General features: G+C 38.6%; 2 protein-coding genes and 1 non-coding gene across 3 annotated transcripts in view; 1 reads left to right on the top strand and 2 right to left on the bottom strand.

Annotated features, from left to right (window-relative positions):
• Positions 1-703: 703 nt before the first annotated feature.
• Positions 704-27,671, bottom strand: part of LOC133654214 (probable tubulin polyglutamylase TTLL9) — a 43,668-nt gene continuing 16,700 nt past the window's right edge. The window contains exons 2-13 of the mRNA XM_062054376.1: positions 8,178-8,270; positions 7,994-8,096; positions 4,797-4,982; positions 4,606-4,674; positions 4,436-4,529; positions 4,320-4,360; positions 4,153-4,240; positions 3,979-4,037; positions 3,705-3,901; positions 2,153-2,266; positions 932-1,056; positions 704-821 (exon numbers count right to left, since the gene is read on the bottom strand). Coding sequence (XP_061910360.1) covers positions 751-821; positions 932-1,056; positions 2,153-2,266; positions 3,705-3,901; positions 3,979-4,037; positions 4,153-4,240; positions 4,320-4,360; positions 4,436-4,529; positions 4,606-4,674; positions 4,797-4,982; positions 7,994-8,096; positions 8,178-8,270 — 1,240 coding nt within the window. The 3' untranslated portion in view covers positions 704-750. The remainder of the gene's footprint in view (positions 822-931; positions 1,057-2,152; positions 2,267-3,704; positions 3,902-3,978; positions 4,038-4,152; positions 4,241-4,319; positions 4,361-4,435; positions 4,530-4,605; positions 4,675-4,796; positions 4,983-7,993; positions 8,097-8,177; positions 8,271-27,671) is intronic.
• Positions 8,753-13,694, top strand: LOC133654216 (uncharacterized). Its single transcript, XM_062054380.1, has 2 exons — positions 8,753-8,977; positions 12,885-13,694. Exons 1-2 carry the CDS (start codon positions 8,851-8,853, stop codon positions 13,388-13,390), a joined length of 633 nt encoding a protein of 210 aa, XP_061910364.1. The 5' UTR covers positions 8,753-8,850; the 3' UTR covers positions 13,391-13,694.
• Positions 24,895-24,966, bottom strand: trnae-uuc (transfer RNA glutamic acid (anticodon UUC)). The gene has a single exon. It is a non-coding gene; the product is annotated as a tRNA-Glu (tRNA).

Here is a 27,671-nt window from a genome sequence, read left to right as displayed (position 1 = left end):
TTTTACTTTCATATAATAAAAGTTGGTGCTTGAGATTAGCGGTTGACTTTCCTGGCTTCAGTTTCAGGCAACGTGTGTTCAGTCCCCACTCAATGACAGTGTGAATGGCTGTCTATGTGCTCTGTGGTTAATTGGTGACCAGTCTAGATTGTAGTCTGGTTTGTACAGCTGGGATAGGCTCCAGCACCATGTGACCCTGATACACAGTAGAAAATGTATGGATGTATTCTTGATATATGTAATGTACTCTAGTCCAGTGGTCCCCAACCACCGGGCCGTGGCACAAGAAATAAAAAAATACATAAAAAAGTTTTTTTTTTAAATTAAATCAACATAAAAAACACCAGATACACTTACAATTAGTGCACCAACCCAAAAAACCTCCCTCCCCCATTTACACTCATTCGCACAAAAGGGTTGTTTCTTTCTGTTATTAATATTTATTAATACATGATTGTATTTTTTTATGACAAACAAACAAAAAGTTCTAGTCTACCCATAATGTCAGCATGGACGCTTAGTACCTCAAAAGGCAGCCCCAAGCCTTCCCAGTCTCAGTCCTGCCTCCTCAAATCTTGCCTACACTGTCACTTTCACTTTCTTCTTGTGCAGTGGATGCGGTCCTTCCTACAGCTATAACACGACTCACACACTGCTTGAGTGTAGAACGCGGCGCAGCAAGAGAAAAGATACACAAGACAATACGGCAAATGTGATTTTTTTTATTCAACACATAATCCATTGTACAGCTTACATTTTCTTCGGGGATTGAAAATGTTTAAAAAGCCAAATGAGCTGGCTTGCCCTATCATTTTCACACCCTGCAAAAACAAATGAAAACACACTTTCTCAGTTCACAAATAATAATGTGTTGTTGTGTCATGCCCTGTCACATAGTGTAAACATTTCTGGACCAAAGGAAGTGCCTTACCTAAGTATGTGTTGGCTTTTAAACACGAACAGCCAAATATTTCAGGGTCGACTTCCTCTCTATAGACAGGCCCATCATTCCACATGAGATCATATCCGCCCACTCTTTTCTCCTTCCCAGTCAACCTGAGAAGGTACAACACTTTTAGACTACGTTTACACTGCAGACCAATGTAGACCACATTTTTACAGCTGACTGCTTGGATTACAGGTAAAATGTGATTTTTATCAGACTCCAGTATAAATGCGCAGGGGCCCCGATGTTGCCTCGACGTCACTTGCATGCACAGTTCGATTAAGTGAAAAAGTTGACCAGATTCTGTAAATGAACAAGGAAGTCGCTACCAGTACTACAAAATAAAAAATAAAGCAGTCACACTTTAAAAATGACGGTCTTTTTTACGTAAAAATAAATTTAAGTAATATAATGTATGAATGGATATTGATAGTGAATTATATTTGGGAGGGTTTTATCGTTTTATGGCTGTTAAGTAGAGGAGACACGAACATCAGCGTGGATCTGGGTTAGCTTTAATTTTCAACTCACTTATGTAAACAACTTACGCCATGTACGTAACATGTAATCAATCATCGATCTTATGTAGCCCTTAGTCTCAAAGGGCTGCACAAGCCACAACGACATCCTCGACCCAGATCCCACATCAGGCAAGTAAGAAAATACGCCACAGTGTATACATAAATTCCGGTTCTTCAACATTTGCTATCTCTTCGGAATCAAAGTATATACCGGTATCTAGAAATTACATAAATTAATTGCGCACTGTTGACTAGTGATGCGCCGAAAATTTGACCGCCAAAAAATACTTTGCTCACCGAAACCGGATGTTGTGATGACGTATCCACTTCCGCTGTCAAGCCGCGTCTTTCCTGCGCACACAAATGACGTAGCTCGCTCGAAGATTACGTAAAAGTCGCAATCAGGGTCGCATTTTCGTTCAGACTGCAGTCACATTTGAAAAGATCAGATTCCAATCGGATTCGGACTACCTCCTGATGCGACCCAAATCGGATGCAAGAAAATCAGATTTCAAGCACTTTGGAGCGTTTAGACTGGGAAAAAGTATTCGATCTGTGTCACTTGTGCAGTGTAAACAAGGTTTCGATTGTTGTAATGTCATCCCTTAACTTAGTACAAAATATTTATTTCCAGTTTTACAGAATCACAATGGGGCTAATTATGTCAGGAGATACTGTATTTTACCTTCCTTCCATATCCATGATATTTACAGTATCTTCCAGCAAGCTGTATTTCATGTCATAATCCTCTTGACTACTGGGTGCAAGCGACGGTGATGCGTTCACTTCAATCAACCATCTGCAAATAAATATGGGGTACTGTCACTTTGATCATAATCTGTAGAACAGCAAGCATTTCAGTCAGGCCTTATTGGTAAAAACAAGATACGCGTATACAGGAGACACTGTCATTATTATTTTACAACAGGATCATTGCCTATACATGTCAGTTTTCCAAGTAAAATGCTGATCATCCAGACACTAAAAGTTTTACTACTTGATTTTTAAAACATGTAGCTGAGCAATAATAACAGGCCAGTTTTGCTTGTCTCTGCATGTGAACATGCATTTATGTGCATATATATGTACCTGTCCATGCAAGTATACTTTTCTGTTTGTACAATAAACATACATGAATGCCAGTGAGTGCAGCTGCTTGATGCAGTGCTGACATGTATACAGGGCCGGCCCGTGGCATAGGCCGTATAGGCAAATGCTAAGGGCGCCGTCCATCAGGGGGCGCCAGTGCCACAAATGTTGGAGAAAAAAAAAAAGAAAAAAGAAAAGTTGGTACTATTATTTCTAAATACAAAAAATAATCCCACGTTAATTAAAATGCAAAGTAAAGCCTATTTAATAGAAATATTATTTGTTACAACATTACGCCCCCCCCCCCCCCCCCCCCCCCGTGGGTGCACCCCTCCCTTCCCGTATCATGACTCCTTTTGGACGTCACCACATCAAAAAATCAACACAAGATGTCAAAACGGCCAAAACTGTCAGGTGCCCAGGGAAGAAAAAAGAGAAAAGAAGAGGAGGAGAAACGAGAAAAAGACAAGAGTAGCAGGTAGGTAACGTTAGCCTACATGAAATTATTTGTCTGTTACAGAATGTGATAGTAACCTGGCTTTTTAGCATTAAGCTAATGTTACATGATTCGGCAATTGCTAATCAATAAATAGCTAGTTCTGTTTTAACGTCGGGTTAAGATTGTGGAGGGGGCTAAATTGTTATGGAAATAATAATGTAACGTTAGGTAATTACAGTACTCCCACCTCACATTCCTCAGGGACATTTGTATTAGATCTTTTAAGCAGGTGTTTTTTGTTTACATTATTATTGCCTTCTGGTTAGTGAATGTTTGCCCTGCAGGTAATAATCACTTTTCCATCCCTTTATATATTAGGTATAGTTGTAAGCCTAGTTGTTAAAGTGCACATCATTAATGTTAATTAAGCAATATCACATGAGAGGGAATGCTGTTTTTTAATTTGAGCACTGCTGTGATTCGGTTAAAGATAATCATAACATAACATTCTCATATAATATGTTAATTTGCTTTCTTTAAGTAAAAAAAAAGGTCACAAAGACAAAGCTATTCGGTTTCTTGTGAGTATATACACTTCACTGCCGATGTGGGGGGGCGCCACCTAAAATCTTGCCTAGGGCGCCAGATTGGTTAGGGCCAGGCCTGCATGTATACCAACACAAACGTGTGTTTTTGTATTTAAACTCACGGTTTGAGGTTCTCATCCAGCATAATGTCATAGCCATAGAGTTCAAAGCAGTGTTTGTCATTTATAATAATCTTTTGCACACTCTGTAGACTGCTGATGAAGATGTTATCCATATCCTTGAACAGAGTTTCTACCACCAGCCGTCCGTGTTTTGCAGTCAGATACCGACGGAGCTTCTGAATCTTCCATTTACATCCCTGTGTAAAGGTGGACACAAGCTTTTAGGGGTGGGGAAAAGCACAACATTGTTCTTTGATAACATGAAATGACTCACTTTTTCAGGATCATAGTCAGGTGCTGTTTTTTGAACGGCCACATTCGTGAGATGTACGTCTGTAAAAGGCACTAAGGAACATTACCAAACTGCTGTTCAACAAATAAGCAGTGTGTTAAAAATAAAACCACACAACTAACATAAATATCATTGTTAGATGTTTGAAAAGGATACACTTGTCATCAATACTACTCAGGGAGAAACGTGTGTTTGACAGGCGAGCAAAGCCCTCCCGATAAAGCCATGCCTTCAATGGAAAATACTGAGCCACAATATTACATGTTAGATGCAAAAAAATACAATCTAAATAGAATGTTGACTTCACATATGTATTTACATACTGATGTGACCATCACATAGACCCGCAGATCAAACTTCCTGCCTACGGAGACAAAATTAAATATTGGTTTACTTCTTCCTATGAAAGGTGTACAGTATTTTTGAGTCAGTGAATTACCACCAAGGAGGTAGGGGTTTTCAATATAGCGCTGTGCCACATAGCTTTCCACTTGACCTGCATCTTTCTGCTCCTCTGAGCGAGTGGCGTCATGCTTAAGGACAATGTCATCAATCAGATTATATCAGGCGGGTCAATATGTTTTTATTAAAAAATAAACACACATTTACCTTTCTCCAATCCATGATGTCTTTCAGCTTTTTAAAAAGGAAGATGCCTGCGCCTTGAGATTTTGCAGCCTGTAAAATAATACCAATTCATGTTTTTCTTTACAGTAAGTGAGGACATTTAAATTTTATATATACAGAACAGCTGTCAGTTTTTCCTTATGTAGGTCATATTCCATCTGCGATCAACTTACCGGCTTCATGATCCAAGTGCTGCCAGGGTTTCTTTTAAACTCCTCCACAAAGAGATGATACTCATTAGGCAGTGCGAAGGTACAGGGGAAGAAATCACATTTGGAGCCTTCCATGCAGCTGGCCTCTCTTTCTAGATTCTTTTTGAACCTCTTCAGGTTTTTCAACATGAAGTCTTTGCGAGTCAGCTGAATCATAAACACAGAAAAAATTATCATTTGATGTTTACAAACTGAAGATTGATAAAACAAAGCTCGACAAATGGGGCCTGATTCGCTAAGATCTAAATACCTGGCGCTAAACAGTGTGCGCAATCTATAAAATAGTGTGCACAATTGGTGGGCGTGTTGCATGTGATCTACTAAGACTATGCATGCAATTGAAAAGTGGTGCAGGCCGCGTAATTAAAATAGGGATATTGCGTGTACTATACGGGGCTTTTACCACGTAGACACATAGACCAGGTGTGTCAAACTCGTTTTCATTGAGAGCCACATCGCAGTTATGGCTGCCCTCAGAGGGCCGCTTGTAACAGCGAAAATGATAAAAATTTGCCTAGGCATTTGATTATTATGTATATTTTTTTCACATACATTGTAAAACATTTTTGGATTTTACAATAAAAAACTGGCAACTTAGTCACTAGAATTTCACTGAAAATATACAGTTGTGCAACATATTACCGTTAATGAAAGAACAGTACCACTGTTTTTTTACTTAAAAAAAACTGGCAGCTTAGTCGCCAGAAATTTACTGTAGAATTTACGGTTGTGTTTGCAACATATTACTGTAAATATTAACTATAAATAATTCTGGAAACTGGGCTGCCAGTTTTTACCGCAAAAAAATGTGTTACTGTTCATCCGTTTACAAAACAACCGTAGATTTTACGGTAGAAACCTGGCAACTCAGTTGACAGAATTTAACCATAAAAATTGTGGTAGAGTTTTTTCAATTTACAGTAATATGATGTGAAAAACACTGTACATATTACTTTAAATTAATTGTATTTTTTGCTTTAATGGCTCTGACATGAGCCTTCCAGGCAAATTTCTGAGCAGCACGCATTTTCCTTTTCGTTTCTGCTTTTGTGGATTCTGCCCTGGATTTTATAGCCAATTTCTGTCTCTTCGACTCCCTCTCCACTTCTGGTTTGGAGAGACTAGAGGAGATGCAGATGAAGAGACAGGGCTGCGGAGCTAGCACTGAGCGCCGGGACGGACAGGCTTCTCAGTGTCTTGGCTGAATGAGCAGGTATTGGACATCTCAGTCTCCTTAGACGCAGACTGGACACTGGCCGAGTTGGTGGGCGGCCGAGAGTGGAGTCGGCTCTCTTGGTTGCTTTGTTGGGTCTGCTCCTGTCTCTGGCCATGCTGCCCTCACCCCAGCAGACGATGGCGTGGAACACCGCAGAGGCCACCACAGTGTATATGTTTCTTCTACTTTTTAGTCATAGCTGTATGTAGAAGTGGCTGGTTGCATCAGCTCTGCTATTTTAATGTCCTTTGTGTTCTTTGATGTTTCCCTCTTCCACACATGTAAGAGGGATGTGTGCTATGGCTATGAATTGTTTTTTTCCGTTGGCGTCAGTCTGGACCCCCTCTCCAGGGGCCCAGCCTTAGACCGATTTTTTTTTTTTTTCTCACCCCCCTAACCCCACCATTGTTTAAATAAATGATAAATGGGTTATACTTGTATAGCGCTTTTCTACCTACAAGGTACTCAAAGCGCTTTGACAGTATTTCCACATTCACCCATTCACACACACATTCACACACTGATGGCGGGAGCTGCCATGCGAGGCGCTAACCAGCAGCCATCAGGGGCAAGGGTGAAGTGTCTCGCCCAAGGACACAACGGACGTGACTAGGATGGTAAAAGGTGGGGATTGAACCCCAGTAACCAGCAACCCTCCGATTGCTGGCACGGCTACTCTACCAACTTCGCCACGCCGTCCCCTTTTACCTGTATCTCAGCTTTTTTGTAAGGCGAGTCGGAAGTTGGCAGACCCGTCAGCGATCTTGTTCTGTCTTCCTGTAATGTTTGTCTGATCTTGAATGGGATTGTGCTGAAAATTTTAATTTCCCCTATTTCTGATTTCTAACTAGAGATGTCCGATAATGGCTTTGTTGCCGCTTTTCGATATTCGATATTGTCCAACTCTTAATTACCGATTCCGATATCAACCGATACCGATATATACAGTCGTGGAGTTAACACATAATTATGCCTAATTTTATTGTGATGCCCCGCTGGATACATTAAACAATGTAACAATGTTTTCCAAAATAAATCAACTCAAGTTATGGAAAAAATGCCAACATGGCACTGCCATATTTATTATTGAAGCCACAAAGTGCATTATTTTTTTAAACATGCCTCAAAACAGCAGCTTGGAATTTGGGACATGCTCTCCCTGAGAGAGCATGAGGAGGTTGAGGTGGGCGGGGTTGGGAGGTGGGGTAGGGGGTAGCGGGGGTGTATATTGTAGCGTCCAGGAAGAGTTAGTGCTGCAAGGGGTTCTTGGTATTTGTTCTGTTGTGCTTATGTTGTGTTACGGTGCGGATGTTCTCCCGAAAAGTGTTTGTCATTCTTGTTTGGTGTGGGTTCACAGTGTGGCGCATATTTGTAACAGTGTTAAAGTTGTTTATACGGCTACCCTCAGTGTGACCTGTATGGCTGTTGACCAAGTATGGCTTGCATTCAGTTGTGTGTGTGAAAAGCTGCAGATATGTGATTGGACCGGCACGCAAAGGCAGTATCTTTAAGGTTTATTGGCGCTCTGTACTTCTCCCTACGTCCGTGAACCACTATGACAGCGGCGTTTTAAAAAGTCATACTTACTTGTGAAACCGATGCCGATAATTTCCGATATTACATTTTAAAGCATTTATCGGCTAATATCGGGCTGCCGATATTATCGGACATCTCTATTTCTAACCGCTCCAAATGCACAAATCAATTAGCTGACTTCTTTTATCCGAATAGCCGTTAGTGATTTATAGCATGAAATGCAGCTGAGATAGGCTCCAGCACCCCCCCGCGACCCCAAAAGGGACAAGCGGTAGTAAATGGACGGATGGATGGATAACAAATACCGTCACTTAGGAGAGGCAATCCACACTGTGCGTGTGCTATCAAGTTTGCACGTGTTTTAGCACGCGCAAACCTTCAGCAAATCAGGCCCACGATTCCTTACCTCGTAATGATTGCGAAAGTGGTTTACCCTTACATGTTCCTCCATGAACAAATTCTCCTTCAGCCAGCCCACACCACACCAGTGGAAGTCCCATTCGCCGTCACTGTAAGACACAATAACAGCACAAATATGGCATCGAAGTTGATGTGCCATGATGCAATAATGAATGTTATAAACCACTCACTCTTTGACTTCAATCCAACCTGGTCTTTGTCTCAAGACATCCTGTATGGGGCCAGGCTGGCTGCATTTGTAGCGTACAACATATCTTCCCTCCCTTAAACATATATTTTACATCCTCTATCATTGAACCATGGATATTACAACACAACAACGTCTTAAAAAATACTGATCTGTTGAGCATCTCAAAAGCAACGTAGTTTAAGACTGATTAGTACTTCCAGCTCTTGTTATTGTTGGCTAGTGTTTAAATAGGGAGCCATACGAACATTGAGTCACTCTCACTTACATGTCCGTTGTGCGAACTTTAATAAGCTAGTTTGATAGTAACTAGCCACATTAGTTCGTTTAACACGAATTAAAGGGTCCGATTATACAACATTTTAAAATTCGTTCCAATTGATAAATACGACACATGAATTATTCCGTGTTGTTAAAACGATTCAAAAATTGAATTAGGTGGGGAAGAACGAGCACTTCCGCAATGAGCTATGAGTCATCCGAGCCAGCTCGCCAAAGACACGCCCACATACAAAAGTCACGTGACTTATAACCTACGTCATAGTGGGAGGAAAGTAGCAGTTTCCTAACTAGACGTCTTGAAAATATGACGTGTCAAAGAAAGCTGTCACTTTAAGGAATTGCCTTTCACCACGGAGACACCCAGAGAAAAGTACATGTCTAATTGTTACTGTGCAGTGTTTACCTCGACAGGTCGCGGCCAGCACTTGAAAGCACCGCTTATGACGGTCCACTCGCAGCCACGAGCACTTGAAAGCATCACGCAATTTCAGCACCTTAGAGGTTTGTTATCGTAATGTTACAAGTTTATTTTATGAGTAACATGACACATACGTCTTTACAATGACATTTATTTGATCCGTATGTGTAGAATTGGAATGGAAGTCAGTGTATACATACAGGCAATGCCATGGACACCATAGTTTAACTCAGTGCAAAGGCCTGTTTAAAAATGTACTAAATGGCGACACTTTGTTTTAAAAGGGATTATATTATGTATTATACATAATAATTATATATAATAATATTATATATAATATATTATACTATATATATCCTTCATTCCGCACTCAATCCAGCTGTAATCACTCGCCATACAGCAATAAATGATATCTGCCTATTACCTGACACCTGACATGTCAGCTACTTCTCTTTGTTTTTAATGTCTATTTTCTGCTGGATCTACTCTCTATTTTATGCTGCTGCTGTCACATATACTGTAATATTGTACATGGTCATTGGTATATATATTGTATGTTATAGACATAATATAATATATCTGTATATATAATAGGGGTGTGGGAACAAATCGATTCGAATTCAAATCACGATTCTCACGTTGTGCGATTCAGAATCGATTCTCATTTAAAAAAAATCGATTTATTTATTTTTTTTTATTTTTTTTAAATTAATCAATCCAACAAAACAATAGACAGCAATACCATAACAATGCAATCCAATTCCAAAACCAAACCCGACCCAGCAACACTCAGAACTGCAATAAACAGAGCAATTGAGAGGAGACACAAACACGACACAGAACAAACCAAAAATAGTAAAACAAAAATTAATATTATCAACAACAGTATCAATATTGGTTACAATTTCAACATAGCAGTGATTAAAAATCCCTCATTGACATTATCATTAGACATTTATAAAGATAAAAATAAATGAACAATAGTGTCACAGTGGCTTACACTTGCATCGCATCTCATAAGCTTGACAACACACTGTGTCCAATATTTTCACAAAGATAAAATAAGTCATATTTTTGGTTCATTTAATAGTTAAAACAAATTTACATTATTGCAATCAGTTGATAAAACATTGTCCTTTACAATTATAAAAGCTTTTTACAAAAATCTACTACTCTGCTTGCATGTCAGCAGACTGGGGTAGATCCTGCTGAAATCCTACGTATTGAATGAATAGAGAATCGTTTTGAATCGGGAAAAAATCGTTTTTGAATCGAGAATCGTGTTGAATTGAGAACATTTTTTTTATTTTGAATCGAATCGTGACCCCAATAATCTATATTGAATCGAACCGTGAGACACCCAAAGATTCAAAACCCTAATATACTGTATAATATACTGTACACATATTATGTATATATTCGTATATATGTTATATTTTATATCGCTATATTTAGTCTATTTATACCTGCATTGTCCTTTCCATCCTTGCACTTTCCATCATTGTAACTGAGCTACTGTGTTGAACAATTTCCCTTGTGGATCATTAAAGTTTGTCTAAGTCTAAGTCTAAATATAGGTGTATTTAAAAAAACCATATCGCTAGTAAAAGCCTCCACTATTCAAAATAAATCTGGAGTCGGCCTCTATGTCCACAAGTTTTCTACTGCTTATTTGGACTGCTGACTTAACAAAGAATACATTCTATATATCCCTTGAGTGACGTTTGACCGAAAAAAGGTCATTTTCTGCGGGTTTTCCCCGACAAATTAGTTACATTTAAAGGTTAGAGAGAGGAAATTTGACCACATAGTTTTGAACAAGTTCTTCTTTGAAATGGCATCATGCACCTGTTGCAAAGTGTTTCCAAATAGGAGATATTAATTTACTGTACATTTAACCCAGTGGTTCTTAACCTTGTTGGAGGTACCGAACCCCACCAGTTTCATATGCGCATTCATCGAACCCTTCTTTAGTGAAAAATAAAATTAATTTTTTCAAATTCAAGACAAAGTTATATGTTTTTGGTAACACTTTAGTATGGGGAACATATTCTAAGTAACAAAGACTTAATGTAGAGTTATTTGGTTAGGGTTAGGCTTAGGGCCAGGGTTAGAGGGTTAGGGTTATAATAAGGCCATGTCGTTTAAAGCATTAATAAGTACTTAATAATGACTAGTTAAGAGCCAATATGTTACTAATTTGCATGTTAATAAGCAACTAATTAATGGTGAATATGTTCCCCATACTAAAGTGTTACCATGTGTTATTACTGGTGCACAAAATGAACCGTGCATGAACATCACCTTGTTCAAAGAACAAAACCAACACAGTGCATGAACTCACAACAAATTACACACATGCAAATCAGTGTGACTTCTACTGTTGCCGTATCCGTAATACGCCCAATAAGGAGAAGTTTTTATTTACATGATGAGTTGGGTGTGTCTTGACCTCCACCGAACCCCTGAGCCCGACTCACCGAACCCCTAGGGTTCGATCGAACCCAGCAGGCCCGGCCCTAACCAATCTGGCGCCCTAGGCAAGATTTTAGGTGGCGCCCCCCACATCGGCAGTGAAGTATATATACTCACAAGAAATCGAATAGCTTTGTCTTTGACCTTTTTTTTTACTTAAAGAAAGCAAATTAAAAATCAGAATAGTTAACAAGATAAAAAAAAATATGGATAAATAAATGAATACAAAAAATAAAAAATTAATATATGAAATACAATATTTTTTACATACATAAACACAAAATAAAACGTGTCAACAAGTTGCATAAAATAAATTAAAAATACTATATAAATAAGGCACTGCACAAAACAAGATATCAAACCAGTATGACTTTAACAACTATATTACAAAAAAAGGGGATCCTACAGAGTTCTCTATTTGTGCTTTTTAATATTGCATTAACTAGAATGACTTACAAATTACTGTACACCAGGGAGTACTGTAATTACCTAACGTTACATTATTATTTTCCATAACAATTTAGCCCCCTCCACAATATTAACCCGACGTTAAAACAGAACTAGCTATTTATTGATTAGCAATTGCCGAATCATGTAACATTAGCTTAATGCTAAAAAGCCAGGTTACTATCACATTCTGTAACAGACAAATAATTTCATGTAGGCTAACGTTACCTACCTGCTACCTCTGTATTTTTCTCGTTTCTCCTCTTCTTTTCTCTTTTTTCTTCCCTGGGCACCTGACAGTTTTGGCCGTTTTGACATCTTGTGTTGATTTTTTTATGTGGTGACGTCCAAAAAGAGTCACACAGTGCGCCCCCTCCCTTCCCGTATCATGACTCCTTTTGGACGTCACCACATCAAAAAATAAACACAAGATGTCAAAACGGCCAAAACTGTCAGGTGCCCAGGGAAGAAAAAAGAGAAAAGAAGAGGAGGAGAAAGGAGAAAAAGACAGAGGTAGCAGGTAGGTAACGTTAGCCTACATGAAATTATTTGTCTGTTACAGAATGTGATAGTAACCTGGCTTTTTAGCATTAAGCTAATGTTACATGATTCGGCAATTGCTAATCAATAAATAGCTAGTTCTGTTTTAACGTCGGGTTAATATTGTGGAGGGGGCTAAATTGTTATGGAAAATAATAATGTAATGTTAGGTAATTACAGTACTCCCACCTTACATTCCTCAGGGACATTTGTATTAGATCTTTTAAGCAGGTGTTTTTTGTTTACATTGTTATTGCCTTCTGGTTAGCTAATGTTTGCCCTGCAGGTAATAGTCACTTTATATATTAGGTATAGTTGTAAGCCTAGTTGTTAAAGTGCACATCATTAAGCAATATCACATGAGAGGGAATGCTGTTTTTTAATTTGAGCACTGCTGTGATTCGGTTAAAGATAATCATAACATAACATTCTCATATAATATATTATACTGTTACTTTGCATTCTGCTATTCAGCATTTCACTGTAATGATGACAATAAATTGAATCTAATCTAATTTGCATATACAGCCATCTCTTCACTTGATGAGAGATTTCAGAGCCTTGGAGAGGTGAATGGCAAGTTTGGAGTACTCCTCAATTTCCACAACTTACAAAAAGAAGAGCTGCTACAGCAGTGCCAAACCCTGAGTACTACTCTGACCCATGACAGCCAGCTGGACATTAATGGCACAGAACTTGCAATGGAAATGCAGAATTTCCCACCATTGCCATCAAAGAACATGACAAACATGGAACTCTTGACCTTCCTGCATGAGAAGAAGCTGACAGAAATTTACCCCAACATGTGGGTTGCTCTGAGAATCTCTGCCACTCTTCCTGTTACAGTGGCTGCTGCTGAAAGAAGCTTCTCTAAGCTCAAACTCATTAAAACCTACCTGAGATCTACTATGATGCAAGAACGTCTCAGTGGACTTTCCATCATAAGCATAAATCATGTGGTCTCAAATCAGTTGTCATATGATGATGTTGTAGATGACTTTGCTGCAAGAAAGACTAGGAGAGTAAGGCTGTAGCAGGTGATGTGAGGTTGATGAGGGGGTGGTGTACAGTCATTTGTAAGTCATTCTAGTTAATGCAATATTAAAAAGCACAAATAGAGAACTCTGTAGGATCCCCTTTTTTGTAATATAGTTGTTAAAGTCATACTAGTTTGATATCTTGTTTTGTGCAGGGCCTTATTTATATTGTATTTTTAATTTATTTTATGCAACTTGTTGACACGTTTTATTTTGTGTTTATGTATCTAAAAAATATTGTATTTCATATATTCATTTTTTATTTTTTTGTATTCATTTATTAATTCATATTTTTTGTATCTTGTTAACTATTCTGATTGTTAATTTGCTTTCTTTAAGTAAAAAAAAAGGTCAAAGACAAAGCTATTCGGTTTCTTGTGAGTATATACACTTCACTGCCGATGTGGGGGGGGCGCCACCTAAAATCTTGCCTAGGGCACCAGATTGGTTAGGGCCAGGCCTGTGTTTCAATGCTTTTACCATGAATACTGAATGGATCTAAGCCTGCCCCTTGGAAATAAAAAGGTTTTGGATGTAATTACACCTCTCAACCACTAGTTGATGTGAGAATTACTTTCATGTAAGTGTTGCTGTTCATTCAAATGGTAACATAAAGTTAAAGTTAAAGTACCAATGATTGTCACACACACACTAGGTGTGGTGAAATTTGTCCTCTGCATTTGACCCATCCCCTCGTTCACTACCTGGGAGGTGAGGGGAGCAGTGGGCAGCAGCGGTGCGGCGCCCGGGAATCATCATCATCTGTCAAGAAAAGACCTATATGCAAAAAACAATGATCTCGGTGGGTTGCTATTGCTTTAGAGAGGCGTGTAAATGTGGTTTTGAAAACATTTTGTGTCGATTGTCAGTGTGTGAGTATGCAATGGCACTATACACCATCAAATAATAACAGCTCTTATGTGGCTTCAACGTTATTTAAGTTAAAACATTCAGTTTCATCAAAAATACTGAAGCTATTGTTTTCCCTAAGTGTGCACGTTAGTGTGTAAAAGTGTATATATTTTGTGTGTGTCGGGGTAAAATTCATTAAAACTTTGAAAGCCTGCAAGCTCCTTTACATAGTATACATAGTAATACTTATGGCTACTATGCTACTGTATTTTAATGGGGGTCATTATGGTGGTATTTGGAGAGCCAATTTTTTCCTGAGGTGGTACTTGAGGAAAAAAAGATTGAGAACCACTGTTTTACTGTGTTGTGTTTTATACGTCGACTCACTGTGATATTACAAACCAAACTCCAGGAATCAACAATATTGTTAATAATTTTGAAGTAAGCTGGATCTTGAAGAGCCTTTTCTTTCAAAGAGCCATTCAAAAGACTGGCTTGTTGTTTTCTTTTTTTTTTTTTAAATAGTCGTTTTTACCAAGGAAACATTTACTGGTAGCAGATTTGGATTTGAATAATTAAAATTAATACAAATTTGTAATCTCTTTGTGGGACATATTTTAAGATATTGATTATATTAAATTCAACTGGCTTGTGTTTTCATTGTATGCATTCCACAAGGTGGTACCTTGGAGGGGTGTCCCAATCTAACTTTTTAACTTTAGATACAATACTTATATTAGGGCAGGGGTGTCCAAAATGCGGCCCGGGGGCCATTTGCGGCCCGCAGCTAATTGTTTACCGGCCCGCCACACATTCTGCAAAAATTGCAAAATTGATAGTATTGCAAACATTAAAAAAAACATTTAAAAAAGTGAAGTGAGGTGAAACCTAACGAGAAAAAGTTGCAATGTTGACACAAAGCTGCCATGCAGGCTTTTTTTTTTTTTTTTTGTCTTGCTTTATTTTTCTTTTTTTTGCCATTGCTCAAAAAAAAAAAGGACAAAAAATCAATGTTATAATGAATTATTGACCTATTCAAGGCTCCAATTACTTCAAAACTGTCACTTTAAAATGTTTTATGTGGAAAAAATATTGCATATATTGTGTGGTTGCCATATAAAAACATCAAAGATTTCTTTGACAAAAGAGCATAAAAACAAACAAAATAATAGTTCAAATGTAAAATCGACAGATATATCTGAAGTTGATCTCGTAACTTAAGTGTTGAAAGTAAAAAAACAAATAAAAAAATATCACTTTATGAGTGGGGGACCTTTTGGATCCCAAACATATTTTGTGGGATTTTATTATAATTTTTTCACTGATTTCTCAAAAATATTAAAGAATTAAAATCAATGGTGTCCTGCATTATTGATCGTTTAGAGCTCTAATTACTAAATACTGCATATTTCCAGTTTTGCTATAAAAAACAAAGTTGACTTGAGACAGAAAATCAACCTGAAGTTGATATAGAGATTTACTGTAAGCGTTAAATAAATAAAAATCATAATAATTTGACTTATTTTTAACGTTTTAATGACTGAGACCCTTTATGGTCCCCGGGAGCCCTAAAGGTTAAAAAAAAAAAATCCTGATATTTTGTTATGGTTTGAAAATGAAAAATATCAAAATGGCCCCCGCATGCTGAAATTTTTCCGTGTGCGGCCCTCAGTGGAAAAAGTTTGGACACCCCTATATTAGGGCCTTAAATGATATCAATCCGATTCGATATCAGCGCAATTTTATGGTACATAATTGTATTAGTTTGTAGTGTGGAATGTTAGAATAGGCTTGATCAAGTAAAATTAACCAGGGGACATTGTTAGGTTTTTTGATTGATTGATTGATTGGTATGAAAAACATTCATTTTATGGCATAAAAGTGCATACTTTTATTATTTTGTGGAATGTTACAAAAGGTTTGATGAAGTGAAATTACTCAGAGAGAGATGGTGAGTATGAAAACACTAACCTTATGACGGATTTAGAAGGGAAGTGTTAAATTGGGTTTTGGCGACATCTAGTGGTCACAATAATCTCGAAACGAGCTGTTTTGAAGGGAAGATAAATTGGCTTGAAAATAGGTCTGTAAAATAAAATCTATGCAATTTTTTCACCAAAGAACCACCTTTAGACGTTATGTAGACCACAATTATATTCTTCAAATGTAAAAAAATAAAAAATCATGACATGAACCCTTTAAATTAAGCTCTACAAAGTTGAATGATCCAGACGCGTTTATTACTGGATACTTTTTAATAAGCATCTGCCTTGGAGGCTTTGTATCTGTAAGTAATATGCAACTACTTGATATTTTTTTTTAGGACAAATGTCATGTTTTAAACTGCAATATTGTTCATTTAAAGGACCCTCTTGTGTGCTTTTGCGTGCTTAGCTGTTGTGTAGCTGCTAGCTCCTCAGTAATCTATTGCTTGGATTTCACTGACGTCACGTCCGGCTCATGTCCCACTAGCTCTGTTCTCAATGGGTACTAAGCGCCATTTAGCCTTTCTCGATGAAAAAAATGCCCTATGCTTGTGTTGTTTTCGGCTGTACGAATCGCGTAGAGGATTATCGTTTCTTCGGAGTTGCTCGAGAGGTTATCAAAAAGGGCGGAAGAGTGCAACATTTTACAAAACAATGACGAGAAAAGCATGGCGCTCACACTCACAGTCCAAGGGAGCAGGGTCAAAGATCGCATGAGTTTGCAGTGATCACTTTGTTTAAGGATTGTTTGATGTATTTTTAACATTTGTTATTTCACATTTAATTATTATCTTAATGTTATTTGTATTTCTTAAATACATGTTTGCTGCGAGTGTTTCCAAAAGCACCAAGTCAGCAAGTCTAAATAAAGGAAAGCCAATATGAGAAAAATGAGCTTTTACCATAGACAGCAATCATGAATTAATCTTTCAGCACACACAAAATGTTGACATTTATAGTTATATGTTGATAAAGACAGAGAAAAACACGTAAACTCGTAAAAGGCAGCGTGAAACAGCAACAAACATGGCTTATTAAGACGCAAAGTTAAATCATGAAATGCAACCTTAACCGAGCAAAAACGATGCATGATTTATCCGAGAGAGTCTTGGCACCAATTTCCTTGACCCAGCCACACACAAAGAAGTTGGAGACCTCCATGTTTTTCCAAGTTTTCCTCTGTTTTGTCGTGTAGAATGGCGTCTGGATCACAAGACAGTTCGCCATCAATAATACCATAATAATACAATTCCAATTCTAAAACCAAACCCGGCCCATCAACATTCAGAATAGCAATCAACAGAGCAATTGAGAGGACACACAAACATGACACAAAACAATCCAAAAGTAGTCAAACAAAAATGAATAATATCAACAACAGTATCAATATTAATAATAATCACAACATAGCCGTGATTAGAAATCCCTCATTTACATTATCATCACAGCCATTTATTAAAAATAAAATAGAAACATCTAAAAAATGAACAATAGTGTCAAAGTGGCTTACACTTGCATCACATCTCATAAGCTTGACAACACATTGTGTCCAATATTTTCCACAAAGATAAAATAAGTCATATTTTAAGTTGATTTAATAGTTAAAACAAATGAAGAATGGATCTCATATTCCAATATATGACTCATTAATATCTAAACTAAATTCAGTTTTTTCTCCTGATATCATCTCCATAGCTTGTGTGTACCAGTCAGTATGAGTTGGACTATCAACATCTATCCATTTTTATAATATTACCGTTTTTCTTATGATGCATATTGAAAGAAATGCATTTTTACTCTTTGATGACACGTTAATAAATTGATGCAGATCAGTTTGCAGTGTCATTGGGATGTTTATATTTAGGAATGTGATTGCTTCTTTTGTTGTTTTCAACCATAACTCTTTTATTCTCTGACATTCCCACAATAAATGAACAAGAGTTCCTTAAGCTGCCCGACACTTCATACATAACTTGCTATCTACTGTACCAATTTTAAACCGACAGCCGATGGATAATCCTTGATATCACTCGACAAATCTTTTTTTGATCAAGTATGAGTTGCTACCGTGCCAGCAACTTCAGGTTACCAGGTTCGATCCCCGCTTCCGCCATCCTAGTCACTGCCGTTGTGTCCTTGGGCAAGACACTTTACCCACCTGCTCCCAGTGCCACTCACACTGGTTTAAATGTACCTTAGATATTTGGTTTCTTATCTCGATACTTTGACAGGAAGACCACAGTTCTAAATGTTTCCTCACCTAAAAAAATATAGCTTACAAATAGATGAAGACAGTGTGAATAATAAAAAAAACAAAAACAACTAGAATACAAATTAAAACACTATATACATGTGAATGCAAATTGCACTATCACTAATGTTAAGTGTAAATGAAAAATGTGTCACGGCGCACGCGCAACCCCGCATGTCATCTGCTGCAAGCTCCGCCGGCACCTCCGCTAGAAGCGCGCCGGGACACGCCGCTGCTCACTCTGCCCGCATCGTGGCCACGTGCCTGCAAGTCTGCAGGCAATCAACAATCAGTGCACCTGGGTCTAATGGAGACATACAGCATAAAGACCAGCGGACCCGAAGATCCAGTGCCGGAACGTAGTTCACTCCTCGTAGTAAGCATTCCGTCTCTGGATTCCCTCCTGCGTACTTGCTCTCTCTCTCTGTGCCTTCCCTGTTCCCATGTCTTATGTCCTCTGTGTTCCCCGCAGTGTTTCCCCTGTTTCCCGTGATTGAGCTGTGTGCCTCGACTTCCCTCTGGATTCCGGACCGCCTCCCTCGATACTCGACCCCTGCTTGGACACGGACCTCGTTGCTTCTCTCAGCCCCCAACCGCTTGCTTGCCCACGGACTGCCTTCTCGCTATGCCCCTTTGGTCTGACGAAGGATTGATCCAACACACACTTACAACAAACTCTGGTAACATTGACATTGTTGATTCTACACATCGTCTTGCACCATTCACATTTAGTAGCATTCACACTCCACCACTTCATCAAGGTCGAGTTCAATAAACCTATTGAACTGATCCCTGCCATTGTCATCTCCTTCCCCCGTCGTACGTAACAAAATGCATCTACATGTCACGTTTCCTTTGGAATTTATTTTTGTCATTGTGCCTCTAGTCCACTTAGGTAGTGGGAATATGAACTGAGAGTGGGTCATTTGCATATAAAAATGGCTCGCAAATGCAATTCGGTTCTCGTCATTTGCTTGGAAGAGCCGTTCAAAAGATTTGACTTGTTCACCAATGTCAAATCTCCAATCCGTTTAGCAACAAGAGAGAGCAACTGCAAACCAGGCCCTCTCTGTGACTTAGGGCTTCACGAAAGACACACAGACACGTTCCAAAATCATGTTGAAGGACTTCCCAGATGAGTGGAAGCTGTTATTGCTGCAAAGGTCAGAGCGAGGCCATTTTCTGTGTCATATGACTAAGCCGCACAGAAGAGTCGTCATATCACCTCATACCTGCAGAATATGTCCTGAACATTCAATGACTCCATTATTGCATTTTTCCCAGCATGTCTAACTCTTACATAAGACGTCAAATTGACTAATATTCCCTAAAAAAACAGCTCCCATATGTGCAGGATGCCCAAAGACTTTACATTATAAGGAAGCTTCTTTGAAAGCAGTACTTGGACCACTCCATCAAACTTCAGCGGCATCTGAGCTGAACAACGACTTGATGATGATAGATGAAGGGGAAGCTAACATGTCCATTCCAGTCACAAGATGGTTTTTAGACATGCAGGGTTCATGTCTGAACTGTCGAAGGTTGACTTACTGTATATGTTTGCAAGGGTAACAGAGTGCACATTCCACCACCATTTAAAGGCCTACTGAAATGAAATGTTTTTATTTAAACGGAGATAGCAGATCCATTCTATGTGTCATACTTGATCATTTCGCGATATTGCCATATTTTTGCTGAAAGGATTTAGTATAGAACAATGACGATAAAGTTCGCAACTTTTGGTCTCTGATAAAAAAAAGCCTTGCCCCTACCGGAAGTAGCGTGACGTAGTCGGTTGAAAGGCTCCTCACATTTTCCTTTTGTTTTCAAAGCAGCTAGAGCGATTCGGTCGCTTTCTCTGTAGAAAGCGACGATTACCCCATTAATTTGAGCGAGGATGAAAGATTCGTGGATGAGGAACGTTAGAGTGAAGGACTAGAATGCAGTGCAAGACATATCTTTTTTCGCTCTGACCGTAACTTAGGTACAAGCTGGCTCATTGGATTCCACACTCTCTCCTTTTTCTATTGTGGATCACGGATTTGTATTTTAAACCACCTCGGATACTATATCCTCTTGAAAATGAGAGTCGAGAACGCGAAATGGACATTCACAGTGACTTTTATCCCCACGACAATACATCGGGGAAGCACTTTAGCTACGGAGCTAACGTGATAGCATCGTGCTTAACTGCATATAGAAACAAAATAAATAAATCCCTGACTGGAAGGATAGACAGAAGATCAACAATACTATTAAACCATGGACATGTAAATACACGGTTAATGCTTTCCAGCCTGGCGAAGGTTAACAATGCTGTTGCTAACGACGCCATTGAAGCTAACTTAGCAACCGGACCTCCAACCAATTACTTATATTCTGACATGTGACTTCTTCCCGGAAGTGAAAACCAGTCGACTAAGCTAAGATAGCTGTTGTACAGCAAGCAGCGCGCAAACTATCTGAGTCCAAAAGAGGCTTAAAGGCCTACTGAAACCCACTACTACCGACCACACAGTCTGATAGTTTATATATCAATGATGAAATCTTAACATTGCAACACATGCCAATACGGCCGGGTTAACTTATAAAGTGACATTTAAAACTTCCCGGGAGATATCCGGCTGAAACGTCGCGGTATGATGACGTATGCGCGTGACGAAGTCAGAGTAACGGAAGTTATGGTACCCGTAGAATCCTATGCAAAAAGCTCTGTTTTCATTTCATAATTCCACAGTATTCTGGACATCTTTTGCAATTTGTTTAATGAACAATGAAGGCTGCAAAGAAGACAGTTGTAGGTGGGATTGGTGTATTAGCAGCTGACTACAGCAACACAACCAGGAGGACTTTGTTGGAGCGCTAGCTGCGCTAGCCGCGCTAGCCGCGCTAGCCGCGCTAGCCGCCGACCTCACCTTGACTTCCTACGTCTCCGGGCCGCCAAACGCATCGGGTGAAGTCCTTCGTCCTTCTGCCGATCGCTGGAACGCAGGTGAGCACGGGTGTTGATGAGTAGATGAGGGCTGGCTGGCGTAGGTGGAGAGCTAATGTATTTAGCATAGCTCTGTGAGGTCCCGTTGCTAAGTTGCTAAGTTAGCTTCAATGGCGTCGTTAGCAACAGCATTGTTAACCTTCGCCAGCCTGGAAAGCATTAACCGTGTATTTACATGTCCACGGTTTAATAGTATTGTTGATTTTCTATCTATCCTTCCAGTCAGGGGTTTATTTTTTTGTTTCTATATGCAGTTAAAGCACGATGCTATCACGTTAGCTCGTAGCTAAAGCATTTCGCCGATGTATTGTCGTGGAGATAAAAGGCACTGAATGTCCATTTCGCGTTCTCGACTCTCATTTTCAAGAGGATATAGTATCCGAGGTGGTTTAAAATACAAATCTGTGATCCACAATAAAAAAAGGAGAGTGTGGAATCCAATGAGCCAGCTTGTACCTAAGTTACGGTCAGAGCGAAAAAAGATACGTCCATTACTGTCTCTCAAGTCCTTCACTGTAACGATCCTCATCTACGAATCTTTCATCCTCGCTCAAATTAATGGGGTAATCATCACTTTCTCGGTCCGAATCTCTCTCGCTCCATTGTAAACAATGGGGAATTGTGAGGAATACTAGCTCCTGTGACGTCACGCTACTTCCGGTACAGGCAAGGCTTTTTTTTATCAGCGAGCAAAAGTTGCGAACTTTATCGTCGATTTTCTCTACTAAATCCTTTCAGCAAAAATATGGCAATATCGCGAAATGATCAAGTATGACACATAGAATGGATCTGCTATTCCCGTTTAAATAAAAAAAAATAATTTCAGTAGGCCTTTAAATCTTTCTGCATATGGCAGATACGAGCAAAAAATTAAACTGTGCAATGGAATAGATCCCTATACTTTATCAAAAAAAGATTTGTCGAGTGATATCAAGGATTATACGTCGGTCGCGTTCTCAGACATATCGAACGATTGTGATCCAGACGCCATTCTACACGACAAAACAGATGAAAACTTGGAAATGCATGGAGGTCTACAACTTTTTTGTGTGTGGCTGGGTCAATGAAATTGGTATCAAGACTCTCTCGGGTAAATATGTATCGTTTTTGCTCGGGTAAGGTTTCATTTCATGATTTAACTTAGCATCTAAGCTGCCATGTTTGTTGCTGTTGCACGCGCCTTTACGAGCAGGGTGTTTTTCCCCGTCTTTATCAAAATATAACTATAGATGTCAACATTTTGTGTGCTGAAAGATTTATACATAATTGTTGCCTTTGGTAAAAGTTTAACTCTTTCAGGTTTAGCTCACATTGGCTTACTTTTACACGCCGAGTTGGTGCTTTTCGAAACATTCGTAGCAAACATGTGTTTAAGAAACACTAATTATGACAAGATAACCCTTCAATGGTAAATAATAGGCGTTAAAAGTATATCAAATAAACCTTTAACGAAGTGATTACTAGGGCAAACTCATGCATTCTTCGACCCTGCTCCCTTAAACCAAAGCGAGAGCTGCATGCATTTCTCGTCGTCGTTTTTACAATTATTGCACTTTTTTGCCTTTTTTGACAACCTCTTGAGGAACTCGGAAGAAACGTTTATCATTTCGCGATTTGAATGGTTCGTACAGCCGAAAACAACACAAGCATAGGGAATTTTTTCTTTGAGAAAGGCTAAATGGCACAGAGTACCCATTGAAAACAGAGCTAGCTTGACCACCACCAGTATTCATTGGGCGGGACGTGAGCCGGACGTGTGACGTCAGTAACATCCCAGCAATATAATGTTTTTGTTCACGACTTGTTTATTTCTTATTTCTTGTGTATTTCAATTACACCAAACTTGACAATGGAGAGAAAGAAGAACGAAAGGAGTTTTCGAAATGCAGCAACTTTTGTGGGGCATTTTGGTACTGAAAAACGCTGATAAGTGGAACTATCTTGTAGTGTTTTTACTCAGCCGTAAATATGCAGTTTATTGTTGTTTATTAGTTTTTACAAACTTAATTACGTTACGCAAAGCTACGAGAAGAGGACGGACTCTTTTAAACCCATTTCCAGAGGAATATGAAGTCCACCTCAGATGCTTTCTACTCTGACTTCATTGGATAAATGTGGAAATATGGAGGAAGTACACCAGTGGAACGAAGGTAAATAACATCAAATATTAACTATTTACTTTATTACATGTTGTAAAAGTAGTCAGTAACACTCTATTTGTGTAATTAATAAGTTATTAGTCTCAACCCGAGTGAACAGAATGCTAATGCTAACGAGTTAATGTTAAAGCCGATGTGTTTGTGTTGTCTGCGTGAGATAAACACTGACATTTATTATTTATATATTACAAAAGTCAAAACCAGTGAAGTTGGCACGTTGTGTAAATCGTAAATAAAAACAGAATACAATGATTTGCAAATCCTTTTCAACCTATATTCAATTGAATAGACTGCAAAGACAAGATACTTAACGTTCGAACTGGAAAGTGTTGTTATTTTTTGCAAATATTAGCTCATTTGGAATTTGATGCCTGCAACATGTTTCAAAAAAGCTGGCACCAGTGGCAAAAAAGACTGAGAAAGTTGAGGAATGCTCATCAAACACTTATTTGGAACATCCCACAGGTGAACAGGCTAATTGGGAACAGGTGGGTGCCATGATTGGGTATAAAAGCAGCTTCCATGAAATGCTCAGTCATTCACAAACAAGGATGGGGCGTGAGTCACCACTTTGTGAACAGATGCATGAGCAAATTGTCCAACAGTTTAAGAACAACATTTCTCAACGAACTATTGCAAATAATTGAGGGATTTCACTATCTACGGTCCGTGATATTGATTGATTGATTGAGACTTTTATTAGTAGGTTGCACAGTGAAGTACATATTCCGTACAATTGACCACTAAATGGTAACACCCGAATACGTTTTTCAACTTATTTAAGTCGGGGTCCACTTAAATTGATTCATGATACAGATATATACTATCATATATACTATCATCATAATACAAGGGGGGGGGGGGATATGGACATCAAGTAGTGGACATAGAGAGAGAGAGAGAGAGAGAGAGAGGGAGAGAGAGAGAGAGAGAGAGAGAGAGAGAGAGATCAGAAGGCATAAGAAAAAGTATCTGCATTTGGTTGTTTACATTTGATTATTAGCAATCCGGGGAGGGTGTTAGTTTAGGGTTGTAGCTGCCTGGAGGTGAACTTTTATTGCGGTTTTGAAGGAGGATAGAGATGCCCTTTCTTTTATACCTGTTGGGAGCGCATTCCACATTGATGTGGCATAGAAAGAGAATGAGTTAAGACCTGTGTTAGTTCGGAATCTGGGTTTAACGTGGTTAGTGGAGCTCCCCCTGGTGTTGTGGTTATGGCGGTCATTTACGTTAAGGAAGTAGTTTGACATGTAAAGAAGTAGTTCCCATACCGGGAGTCGAACCCGGGCCGCCTGGGTGAAAACCAGGAATCCTAACCGCTACACCATATGGGAGGTTCATAGAATCTGGAGAAATCACTACACGTAAGTGACGATATTACGGACCTTCGATCCCTAAGGCGGTACTGCATCAGAAAGCGACGTCAGTGTGTAAAGGATATCACCAAATGGGCTATCAATATATCAACAATCAGTGTTGTTAAAAGGAAAGGCCATGTAACACAGTGGTAAAAATGACCCTGTGCCAACTTTTTTGCAATGTGTTGCTGCCATTAAATTCAAAATTAATGATTCTTTGCAAAACAAAAATAATTTCTCAGTTCGAACGTTAAATATCTTGTCTTTCCAGTCTATTCAATTGAATATAAGTTGAAAAAGATTTGCAAATCATTGTATTCTGTTTTTATTTACTAATTACACAACGTGCCGACTCCACTAGTTTTGGGTTTTGTTTTATTTACAGCTGAAATGGACCAAAAGTAATCACCAGCACCTCATGAATTCATCATTTACTGAGAGGACGACGCTCTGACTGTAAGACATTGCGGACAAAAGCCTGACTTTTTATGAACAATTCGATACACTTTATTTTATAATTCATATTGTTTTGTATACGATTGATTTGTATTTCAATTACTTACTTTTTAGTAAAAGAACCGTGAACTAATACTGTCTGTTTATTTACATGGTAACAGTGTAGAAATAAAGTGAACCACTCCTCCATACGTCATCAGCCTATAAACTACCCTGAACTGTGAAATGTGGTGGAAACACAAACCACACACTTCTACCGGAACCCATTGACCCAGGAACCAGAGGTTCCAGGAACCAAAAGTTTGGTGGAAAAGGGCCTTATGTCTCTACGAAATCACCAACATAATTTTCATTACATATAAGGGACAAGCGGTAGGAAATGGATGGATGAATGGATAAGTAGATTCAAAGCAACTCTGTGTGTAATATGAATCAGTGTTGGCGCTAGGAATTTTCAAAATGGGATTCCAGGGACCCCCATCAAGTCATAAAAATGGGGTCCCACAGTAAATTTTTGGGGTGCCACTTTTTTATAACCATTTTTAAAACAAATGATAAATGTATGCATTATCCTGTTATATTTCACATTCTATATTGTGTTTTGGAAAAAGGTTGTCATAAACGTTACTTAATTCATTCAAAAAATAATACAAAAGAAAACACATTTTTATGCATATGTAAATGTATCCAGTTATAAACATTCATTCACTTTCTTCTTTTCTTTATGGATCTAAACTTTACCGCTGCCAGTAGTTATTTCTATATTTGTATATTATAAGTTGTAGGTGTATTTATTTCAGTATAAAAGTGTAAAAAGTTTTTTGCTTCGGTCATAAAATTATGATAATCACGTGCCAGGGCATACATGCATTATTTATTTAACGCTTAAATCTCTAGAGTCTACAACAACTTCAGATCTATCCGTCAATTCTAAGTTGTTGTTTTTTTTAATGTTGTTTTTTTGTTTGTTTTCTGCTCTTTTTGTTAAAGAAAACTATGTTTTTTTTACAGCAAACACTCAAAATATGCAAAATCTTCCACAAAAAATATTTTTCCAAGTGGAATATTCATGTGAGCCTTGGATAGGTCAATAATTCATAAAAACATTGATTTTGATTCAATATTATGTTTTGAGCAATGACATTTCACCTGTAAGCTTTTTTATTCCACTTTTGTTGTGTTGTCTTTTGTCCGTAGGCCTTTAAAACATTAGTAAATGGCCTACGGGCCACACTTTTGACACCCCTGCTATAGATAATACAAAATTAAATCTGATAAGTCTAACGATAAAAAGCAGAGGCTGGCGACGCATGCACGTTTATCATAACGCACAGTTAGCATCTCTGCTTCAGTAAACAATGACGGGGATGACGTCATTATCAGCGATGTGAGCGACACTTGCTAACTTGTCAGCCACTTCTCCAAGAGACTCCTTTTTAACACTCCTAGCACATTAATACTTCAAAAGGCACATATTCGCCCCGTTTGTTGACCTACAAAGTATGTTTTTGGGGTGGAGGAGTCTGGTCGGGTGCTGGTTGATGTCGCTTCAGCAGGAGATAAAAGTGAAGTTTCCATGGACTCACAAAGACTAAAACAAGTCATTTACTGGAGTAATGGCACAGGATGAAGTTAAAAAGGTTGACTTTACACTCACCTTATTGTTTAACATTAAGTCTTTCTTTTGACACCCCCTCGCGGTAAAGTTGTGCAAATCAAAATTTACGACCAATAAAAACACAAATTTTATCCGGCAAATATAAACAAAACAAAACACCTGCGGAAAGTGATAATTGATCAAATTTAAAAAAAAAAAACAAGCAACCCGGGCAGTAAACAAATACAAAAAATCTGAGTCCGTGGGACGCGCGGTTTCTGGAATTGCGCGTCCTTCCTGATTTCAATGCGTAAAAAGACACAAAAAGTGCGTTCACGCCAACACTGTGACTATACACCAGGGGTCACCAACGCGGTGCCCGCGGGCACCAGGTCGCCCGTAAGGACCAGATGAGTCGCCCGCGGGCCTGTTCTAAAAAAAAAAAAAAAAAAAAATGTAAAAAAAAAAAAAAAAAAAAAAAAATTAAAAAAAAAAAAAAATTAAATCTACATAGAAAAAACACAAGATACACTTTCAATCAGTGCATCAACCCAAACAACCTCCCCCATGCACACTCATCCACACAAAAGGGGTTATTTCTTTCTGCTACCAATATTCTGGTTCCCAC

The sequence above is a fragment of the Entelurus aequoreus genome, linkage group LG07, assembly GCF_033978785.1.
Source record: "Entelurus aequoreus isolate RoL-2023_Sb linkage group LG07, RoL_Eaeq_v1.1, whole genome shotgun sequence".
NCBI lineage: Eukaryota > Metazoa > Chordata > Actinopteri > Syngnathiformes > Syngnathidae > Entelurus > Entelurus aequoreus.
The sequence above is the reverse complement of the archived record's forward strand: the minus strand, read 5'-3'. Positions and strand labels throughout refer to the sequence as shown.